This window comes from Gavialis gangeticus, unplaced genomic scaffold, assembly GCF_001723915.1.
Source record: "Gavialis gangeticus isolate Ggan-Ray unplaced genomic scaffold, GavGan_comp1, whole genome shotgun sequence".
Lineage (NCBI taxonomy): Eukaryota > Metazoa > Chordata > Crocodylia > Gavialidae > Gavialis > Gavialis gangeticus.
Genome location: NW_017729014.1, coordinates 2,543,699 through 2,554,265, shown reverse-complemented (window position 1 = coordinate 2,554,265; position 10,567 = coordinate 2,543,699). Strand labels below are relative to the sequence as shown.

The following is a 10,567-nucleotide window of genomic DNA, read 5'->3' as shown; positions in this document are numbered from 1 at the left end:
AAAGTAAGCCTCCTCCCCACTTATTAGTGGTCAAGAATGCCACTCTTAAATGGCTAAGGAAAAATTTGGCAGTTGGAAACTTGAGGTGATATCTCCAAAGGGAATCAAAATGCTTGATGGAAAACTCCAACCAGAATAGGAGCTGGACCACTGAAGATGATATGCACTGTACCATGGACATATCAAAGCCTTATTGTACACATCCAGCAAGTAATGCGACTACCCTCCAATCAATCAGGTCTCATCTTCTGCTTCATGAGCTTTACCTGGGCTACAAATTTACACTGAGCAGCAAAAGCAGGGCCTCCACGTGACAGGACAAATTGCACTGCTCTGGACTGGAGATTAGGAAGTGCCAGGCTTTCCCTTGCCACCTCCTGCCACACAATCATTCCCATGTGTTCGTTAGTACCTGCACTGGCTTTAGACTGCTCATGGGCCCCACACTCATGGGGTGGGCTGAGCCTTGCTGGGCAATGGATCTACCAGACAGTCTGCCCAGAACTCTGCTCCTGTGCATCCCTGACAGGACCTGGAGGCATCCACATCAAGACCACAGGGATAGCTTGCCTTCTATTGAGCTAGCCTGGGTATCCAGAGCAGCATGGCCAGTCTGGGATGAACCACCCTACAGCACCAAGCATACCTAGCAAGTACTTAGGCAGCTATAGTTCATGCTGAGCTCCAACTTACCTGCATATGCTGCTCTCCTGCCCGACTGTGGAACAAGCAGGCTTCACATTTCATAGTTTCATAATTGTTAGGGGCTGGAAGAGAACTTACAGATCATTGGGTCCAGACCCCCTGCACTTGGGCATTTCCCCCTTGTCATTCTACATTTAGATGCAATTTGGGCACCACTTCCAACCGGAGATCCCTGGCCATTTGTAGGCCAGATGACCCCTGGAGCTAAACAGCACAAACAAACATATCAGGGTGCAGCTCTCATTAAAAGGACATTCTATGTCCAGCCCAAGGAACAAACTTGCCCCGCATCTCCTCTGATGTGGAATCACTTATACCACACTTTTTTGTTGGCCTTTTTCAACCACACAAACCTTCTGTAAAGAAAAAAAGACTCTGGCTCTATTATTCACCTCAGTCCAGACTGAGGGACTTTATTCATGTCACAAGTATTCTTTAAATTACTTGGATGCGCACAGGAATTTTTGTATATAGGTTGAAATGGAATGGATAGAAACAGTCCAATACAATACTGAGTAGCATTTACACTGGAGAATATTATAAATAAGCTTTGGTGTACGTTTTTAGGACATACTATAAATTAACACAACGTTACAAAGACTCAAAGCCCCGTGTATTCTGCACAATGCCCCCTGCTTCTGTAGCACTTCACTATGAGATGGGAGTGATTTTTACTGAATTAAATGTCATAATGAGTAACAGCAGTAGTCTTGTGTTATCTACCCTGATACTCAATGCAATGTTATGCTGCTCCTGCATTTTCAGTGCCCTTTTCAACTGATAATTAAACAAATATATTTGTGGCAATCACCAAGACTTTGTGGTAGCTCAGCATGGGGCTTCCAGTGAGGTGTACTCAGCAGTGAAATAATTCAACAGCTGATTCAAATTGGTAACAGCAGATTTCAGAACCCACTGTGGTGAGGGGCGATTCTCACCTCTCTCCATGGTTCAAGTGATATGTGAGCCCTCAAACAAGCAGGACATCTGCTGACATTAGACTTGGGTGTGAAAGGATGATGTTTTTTAAATGAAGCTGGGGGTTTCCAGAGCCAGATTCTGCAGGATGGTGTCCCTCCAGCCACAGGGATGATGAATACAGCAGGGCCCTGTGCACACGTCACACAACATTAATGACAACTCAGTTGTATTTGGCCAAGTGAGATCTAGGTGGATATGTTTCCCCCCAGGGCAGTTCTCCTGTGAGCATGTGAGGCCAGGAGGTAACGTCACTGCTGAGCCAGTGGCTGCAGATGCACCTGTCTTTTGGCTTTCGTCTGGAGGTATCGCCCTTTGCCCTCCTCAAAACGCTTCTTCTCATCTTCAGTTTCCGTCTGTTGGTCAGAAAAAACAAGAACCATGAGCATTACCTCTTCTGCATCTGGGGTGAACTAGCCTTACTGTGTCAGACAAGGTCTAATAACCCACTTGCCCCTCCTAGCCCCTTCCATTCTTGAAAATCCTGAAGGATTCTACACTGCTGGGAAGGTTTTGATCTCAGCAGTAGCAGTGCTAGTCTGGAGTAACTGCAATCTGCAACAGCAGAACTGAGCAAAGAATAGCTTTGCGGGAATCCCAACACCCCGACAGAAAGGCAGCCATCTCTAGTGGGGGATGGGCAAGGACTCTGCAACACTGCGCCACATGCATGGACAAGTGGTAAAACTCTTCTTAGGAAGGGAAAGGATCACCCAGCGCCACCTTCTCAACAAGTGAATCTTCAGTGACTGTAAATACCAGGACTATGGTTCTGGGGTTCTAGGGAGCACCTGCCACTGACTCTCCAGTGCCAACTTCTGAGCATCTCTGCCAACTCCACCTCCACCCCACCCCACTGCAGCTCTGAGAATGCATGCAGCGGTCCAGTACAATAAAGTCCAGGCATTTGAGGTATAGGGGGGAGCAGTGCATGGCAAGCCCATATTGTCATTGGCAGTAACAGGCAGACTACCTCCATCCAGCAGGTGTCTTTTGGTTCTCCAAGAATGGGTCCAGCTCATTTTTCAGAGCTACTGCTAAAGAGGGAGGAGGAGATTGAAACTGACTGTCCCAGAGCCACATGAGATGTGCAATCTTGTGCGTCGGGTCAGAATAGGCAGGGCTGGCCTCGTGCATGCAGCAAAGACCACGCAGAGGGAATGTTTGGACTGGAATGCAGATCCATCACCTGATCACTATTCACAAAACATCCCAACAAACACACCGTAAGCACTGCCCCTCTGAGGAGGCCAGAAGCCTGGGTGGCAGCCCAAAGCGAGCAGCAGAGGCAGTATAAGCTTCTGCAGCTCTCTGGTGTGCCCCTTACTGAGGTGGGTGTAACTTTAAGAGATGCTTGTTGAACAGGCTAGCCTGGGAGGAAAATCTACTTCTTCAACACCTGGCAGCTGTTAATTTCTTAACCAGGCGCATACCACCAAGCCCCACTGGGATAACATCTCCATGGCCATTTGTTCTGCAAATTATCATATTGGTTCCACTGTGTGTACAATTTTACATCATTTGTGTCCCCCCATGCAAAATACTTGGCTGGAGGTAACTCCATTAATAGGACTGGGATGAGTATGTTCACCTCCTAATGAAGGAACGTATCAGCAAAGTGCTACATAAGATCAGGCTCACAGCAGGGGAACGCCAGAAGTGAAGGTGGCCCTTTACAAAGACAGGCAACCTCAGCTGTACCCTCAAGGAGCTTCCAAGCCAAAGGCTCAGCTCTGCAAAGACACATGCAGTATCTCTACCTGCAGCATCGCCCCAACAGCAGCAGTCTTGGCTTTCATGCACCAACAAACCTGTTGGGATCTTACAGGGAGACCAAACATGTTAACATTGTGCTATTGGTTTCAACTGGAACGGGCATAAAACCTCTCAACAAATAGCAGAGCTGTTTGTTCTTGGTGAAGATGTTGGGTGTTAGGTAGGCAACTAAACCTGCACATAGTTATTCTTTACCCCAAATGCCTTCCAATCTGCAAAGCTTTGGACAAAGATGCCTAGAATAAGCTTTGGAGCATAACAACAGTGGGGGAGAAAGGTTAGTTGCAGCCAACCTCTCCTTGACTGTTCTCCAAATGCTACCTGGAACAAGCTGGTAGCAGCTGACACTCACAGCCAGTGAAAGGCAGGGTTCTTCCAGCTGCGGATGTTGCCTCGCTCTTCTGAAAGGAACCTTCATCCACACATCCGTAGATGGGTTTTCTACCTCCTTTCCTTGATGCATCACAGGGCTGGGTATTTTCTTCATGCTGCTCTGGTCAGGTCTGGTTCAGGGATCAGGAGATGGCCACAGATCTGTGACAGTGGGGTGTTTTTTTGTTTTTTGGGGACAGGGGGAGAGTTGTTTTTGTAGAGGGGAGGGGTTGTTCTGTTACTTGTTTATTTTTATTTTTTAAACTGAACCTCCTTTGTGCAAAAGTAAGCCAGAATTGCTGCTGTTGGAAGACTTGGCAGGAGAGTGATCTACAGCACATCCTCAGATGGCTTTGTCCTTTGGATTAAATCAATTAGCATTCCCTCCAAAAAATTGGTGCAACCCCAGTGTGGCTCTTCATGCACCTTCCTACTCAGACAGGTACCCCATACCCATGGTTCTGCAGACAAGTTGAACAGCCTGCTATTTGCAGATGACAAGATAATCCTAATGCCAAGTACAGAGGCAGATCTTGCAAGCCAAGCATACTGTGGTGGAGAATCATTTGTCAGAGCCAGGGAGAAGCAGGCTGACCCTTAACGGCTTAACTGGAAGCAGCAAGAGGATGTTCGCAGATCACAACATTTATTATGAATCAGCATGCTGCCATCATTCAGCCTAGAGAGCAGCAGTGTGCATGGATTGTTATTTCATAGATTTCATAGACATTAGGGCTGGAAGGGACCTCAGAAAAATCACTGGGTCCAGACCCCTGCCCCAAGGGCAGGAAGTCAGCTAGGGTCAAAGGATCCCAGCAAGATAAGCATCCAAACACTGCTTAAAGGAGTACAGAGTAGGTGCTTACACCATCTCTGGAGGGAGTCTATTCCAGGCCTTGGGGACTTGGATAGTAAAGAAGTTCTTCCTTATGTCCAGCCTAAAATGGTCTTGGAGGAGTTTGTGACCATTGGACCGTCTTCCCTTGGGGTGCTCTGGTGACCAGACGTTCCCCCAGATCCTGATGCACACCCCTTACATACTTATAGGCTGCCTGCCACCAGGTCACACCTGAGTCTGTGCTTTTCCAGGCTGAAGAGTCCCATGGCTCTCAGCCTCTCTTCACAAGGCCTATTCTCTTGTCCTCTGATCATGTACGTGGCTCTCCTCTGGACTCTCTTGAGCTTCTCCATATCCTTCTTGAATTCAGGACCCCAAAATTGGATCCAGTACTCCAGCTGCAGCCTCACCAAGGCCGAGTACAGTGGGAGGATGACATCCTGAAACTTACTTGAGAAGTATCTATGGATGCAAGTAAGAGTTTGGTTTGCTTTACCAGCTGCAACATCACATTGGTGGCTCATGTTCATCTTGTGGTCAATCATGACCCCCAAGTCTCTTTTGGCCATGGTGCTAGTAAGCATAGCACTGCCGAGCCTATAAGTGTGCTGCAGGTTTCTTTTCCCCAAGGTGGAGTACCTTACATTTGTCAGTATTGAAAGTCATCAGGTTTGTATCTGCCCACTTTTTGAGCCTATCCAAGTCATTCTGGACCACCAGCCTATCCTCAGGTGTGGACAGTTTACCTCAAAGTTTAGTGTCATTGGCAAACTTGGCCAGTCCACTTCTGACACCAGTATCCACATCGTTGATAAAGACTTTAAGGAGAACAGGTCCAAGGATGAGCCTTGGGGGACCCCACTGGTCATGGAGCACCACGATGATTCACTTCCATTGACCACCACTCTCTGGGTCCAGCCTCGGAGCCTATTCCCCAGCCATCGGACTGTGATGTAGCCGAGGCACACAGCTGGTTATGCTCAAGGATGCTTTGAGCCATTGCCTCCATTTACTGTAAATACTGGAAAGCTTTCTTGGACAATGCAGGTATTAAAATCTCACCCCTGCCACACAGTAACAGATGAGATGGGGTCTTGGACAAGAGGAGCAAGGACAAGCCAACTTCCTGCAGGGGCTCTGCTCCTTCTCACTAGCTTGCCTGGATGTGAATTGCCCTGACTCATGCCATCTGCTGGGCAGAGGCCTCTTAAAGTGGCAGAATGGGACAGCCATGTTTCCTGCTTTCACAGCAAATTGCTGGAACCTGTTGGCCAGGCCCCACACGCTCTAGGCACAGGGGGTTTCATTCTTCCAGATTGCCAGGCCAGCACCTTTCATGGGAGCTGACTATGCTTAACAGCTCTCAGCCAGCACGCAGCATACATGAAAGGCAACATGGCACGTGACAACTTGTTCAGAGAGCTGATCAAAAATGCATAACCTGAACTAGGTGGAACAATACAAACTAATGATTAAATTATCACCAGCAAAAACACCTGCGTCTCTTATTCCACTCGAGGAGTGCGCGTCTGGCATGCCTTTTCTACCTGTCCAGGGCAGTGATCCATTGAGCAGATGAAGACTCAAGGCCAAGATGAAAGCAGAACACAGCGCCTTGGAGCAAATGACCAGTGCCGCTGCCTACCCTAAAACCAGCTGACATGGCACATTCTTGCCATTAAAACATCCTCACCCACATTTGTTGAGTGTTATGCCACCTGCCCACACAGCCCCTAATGACCTGCTATTGCAGCTACCTTGGCTCTGATGGACATGCTTACTTTGTGTCTCATTTCCTGCATAATTTGTCTGAGCCCTAATCACCAACATAGTTTTTTCTGACAGCTCCTAGTAACTCTCATATCAGAGCTAAAGTATAGTCCAGGGGTTCACCAGAATTGGTGACATGAAACAAGCCAACACAGCCTCTCACTAGGCAGTCAGAGCAAGGGCAGACAGAACTGCTACGGGGTAAGATGAGATACTCCCATCACTGATGGGTGCAGACAGCTGTGTCCTGACCCCCTTGCAGTACAAGAGACCACACATCCTGTGCACCACACCTAGCCATACCAAGGCCTGTGTTAAGAAGACTATGCTCACATCCACCAAAATACACAGGGTGCTCACCATCCCAGGCAGAAGCACAAGGATCTTAAAACAGCTGCTCTGTGTAAGCCAGCTGCCAGGTGAGAACACTCATTTCCAGATACTCACACCCCAGGAGCCAGGAACCCTAGCCCCCTCTGGGCTCAGAGTTGCAGAAAATCGCTGCAGTTCCCCCAATTCTGGTGATGTGTGCAGTGGTTTGGGCAGGCTCTGTCAGTGCTCCAGAAGCCTGCTGCTCTGAGAGCATCAACATGTACAGACAGGGCTTCATCAGGCCAAAAATCAGGGTGGGCTCTCCATTTGCAACAAGCCACTGAAAAAGGAAGGGGAAGTCCTGGTGGGAAGCTCTGGGTTGCTGCTGTGAGTGTGTCCATACCTCTGTTACCAGAGGACAGGCACCAGTAGTCAAGAGCTCACAGGGGCTTTTCAAACACAAGCATGTCTCAGCCTCGCCCATGTTACAGCTTGCAGACACCTGCATGAGCCAGGCCAAGGAGACGAGTGGCAGCAGGCCTCCCAGTGACTGCAACCCACACAGGCAGTGATAGCGTGTCCCCAGTCTACATTACCCAAGTGACTCACAGGCATAGCCATTTTGCTGTTTTTCCCCTGCTCCTCTGACAAAATCACGAGAGATGAAGTGTCACCACACAGCCACCCACCGCCCACACTCCAGCTGGCTCTGGCAGGCCGCTCCCCTCCTCCCTACACACGGCACTTTTACTGTGAGAAACAGGCTATAACTCCTGGATGCCAAGCCATGGCTGTGGAGTGAGACAGACTGGGGCACAGGCGCACCTCGCTAGCACTGCCATGCTGCAGTGAGGAAGCTGCTCACTGCACTCCTGCTACACATAGTGAGCCCTCCAACTGGGCAGCATGACAATGGGGAAGCCAATTCACTAGAGAACAGGGGTGGGATGGGGCCAGTCACACAAAAACCTGCAGCGACAGGACTGAAAACCAGCCCAGCATCGCCTGCATTCTCATGGCACAGCTGTTCCTTGTTGGGCTGTACCCTGCCCTAACCAGCATCTTGTTTTTGGCTGGTCCACATTACAGAAGGGTGAAGGAAGGACATGCAGAGAACAGGGTAGAGCTAGCATAGGGCTAGAGTGGGGGCCCAAACAAGGGTCCAGATTTGGACCTAATCCCAGGCTGCCAGGTGATGGTAATGGGGTCATGAGAGGGTGGCAAAGTACTCATTGAGTCTAAAATCTCAGCGTCTCTCATGCAGGCTCTGGCCCCATCCCACTGCTGCTCATCAGGGTAAAACTAATCTTTACTGGAAAACACTGTTTGCTTCCAGAAGAAAGGCTGCAAATGAAGGAGCTCAGCATTTCTGCCTGTTCAGCCCATGACTGGAGGAGGCACCCTGACAGCTTGGTACAGGAAATAAGTGAGGAAGCTTGCCGCTAGCAGAGTCAATAGTGTGTCATCTCTAGAATTAATGACTGTCAAGTCTGATGAAAGCTTCCAGGAGTGGGAAGAATAATCATCTGTCAGCTGAAGGGTTACAGACCTCCTTAATTAGCGAAGTCTTGCAGAGCACTTGAGTTTATAATGGGAAACACAAAGAGTCCTTGGATAAGGATAAATGCAATTTAAACTGGTGTCCAGATTCTTTCACCTCTAACTGAGCAGGGCACATGAGGCAGGGGCCATGTTCTGCCATGAAGGATGCCCAGTGCAAGCCTAGTGCCTCAACATGGCTGTGAAGGACCAAAGACAGGGCAGGACCTAACCTCTGGCTGTTAATGCCTATTTGTTACCTGAACCACGGCAACTGTGTTAATGAAGACACACTTGCCTGGTGCAGCAGCCCATTGGTGCTGGCTACCTGTTGCAAGCTGTTATCTCCTAAGGCCAGCTCTTCATGCAGCACTCAAGGCAGGGTGTAGACAAGGCCAGCCACACAGACACAATCTCCAAGAAGAACACACAGCAGAGCCTGGCATGTGATGCCATATCAATGCTGTTGGCTGCAGCAGCATATTGGGTATGGCACTGCAAGAGTTAATATGGCCACAATCCTTACAGGAGCAGGGCCTAGGCAGGCAGCATGGCATGGAAAGTGCTGGAACTTGAAGCACAGCAACCTCCCCACCATCACTAAGCAAAGGGGACAACTTGCTTGTCCCCAGCCCAAGTCTCTCATTTTCCTAATGGTCTAATTAAACTGCTGGCATGGGAAATTTTGGAGCATAGGGAGAAGGAAATCACACCACCCAGTCAGTTCTTACAACAAAGCTGGTCTGATGGTGCAAGGAGCAGTCATCTGCTTCATCAGCAGCTCTTTAAATAAACAGAGCAGCTCCAAGCTCCTATTTATGTTTAATAAAACAGGTTGGTCCACTGAGCATTCATGCAGACCTCCTGCTCTTCCTCTCCACACTGATGACGAGGCTCTGCTTTGACCAAGTGGCTTACTGCAGGATTAATATGCTGATGCCTAGATTTACTGCTTATTTACAGCATGCATTTCTCTTCACTGCCTCCAAAACAGCCTGCAGAAGAGCCAGCTAGCTCCCATTTCCTCTGTGCTGCTTGTTTCCCCACATCACAGGTCTATGCTCAAAGGTGGCTCTGCTGTAAGCCACACTGGCCACCCTCAGGGCTGAGTACTGCATGGCTCACAAGCACTTCTGGGATTGCCAAGCAGGCCAGGCACTCCCTGGATGTTCCAAGCAGCCGGCCGGGCCCAGGGCCAAGCTGCCCCTAAGAGCTGCCGAGCTGCGCTTATGCCCTAAGACAGGGATAAAGGGGGATGCAGGCTCGCACAGACAGCTCTACAGCCCCTGCCTGTGCTCAGGGGTCTGCCTGCTTAGCACAGCCCCAAATGCTGTCTCCCTCTGCCTGGGACATGGAAGCTTTGTGCCTCAGTTGTGCCCTCCCAGAAGCAGGAAGCATGTGCATGTGATGGGAGCAGTCACGCTCAACCCTGCAGCGACAGACATAGGGCACTCAAGTGGATGGGACCCCCTTCCCAGTATTGTGGGAGCTGTCTGCACCTCAGTGCTGCTGACCAGCAGAGACTCCTGGGTGGGACTGTGAATGTAGACTCCCAGGGCCAAAAGCAGCTAGCAACTTAACCCAGGAGAGGGTACCACTGCCAGCCACAGAAGAGCCATGGGACCTGCCTGGCAGATACCTCCTGATGTGGACAGTCCACAGGGTAACACCTGTAACTCTGTGGGGCAGCAATGACACTTGCCTGGCAAAGACGACACCAGGGAAATGTACTACCTGGTGCCTTGCCCAAGACAGCCCAATGCTGCACCCTCCTTCCCTACCCACTGTGTGGGAGACACACAGCAGGAAAAGGCCACCTATTCCCACAGAGAGAGCTGCATGGATTTCTCTTCAATGCCAAAAAGGATTTATCTGAATCCCCATAGGATCCACCTGTCCTCATGCAGGAAACTAGTGTTCCTGCCATTAGAGTTGAGAAGCAGATCAAGGGGCTGCCTTAGAAAGTGTTAGATGAGCTGTGGGGAGATTAACAAGAGGGTTCCTTCCTCCCTGCCCCAGGTGCTATAGCTGCCTCCTGACCTGCCCCTGGGCCAAGGAGAAAGCAGAGCTTCCTGCTAAGCCTCAATGTCTGTGCTGCACCTGTGGCCAATCAGCACTGAGAAGGGCCCAGCCCCAACCCTCTGCTCCCAGTGAATCATGAATGAGGGGCAGGGCAAGCATTTTAAGCCTGGCCCTTGGACTTTCCCTCTGGCCAAGGCAGCGCTGGCAGGCAGCTGTTGTGTGCAGACAGGAGACCCTGAGATCACTGCCCTTGGG

The 10,567-nt window shown here is 49.8% G+C and overlaps 1 protein-coding gene across 2 annotated transcripts in view; it reads right to left on the bottom strand.

The window, feature by feature from the left end:
- Positions 1-1,085: 1,085 nt before the first annotated feature.
- The window catches only part of ACOT7 (acyl-CoA thioesterase 7), an 89,044-nt gene continuing 79,562 nt past the window's right edge, over positions 1,086-10,567 (bottom strand). For both annotated transcript variants that reach the window (XM_019511599.1, XM_019511600.1), the window contains one exon: positions 1,086-2,039. In XM_019511599.1, coding sequence (XP_019367144.1) covers positions 1,935-2,039 — 105 coding nt within the window. In that variant the 3' untranslated portion in view covers positions 1,086-1,934. The remainder of the gene's footprint in view (positions 2,040-10,567) is intronic.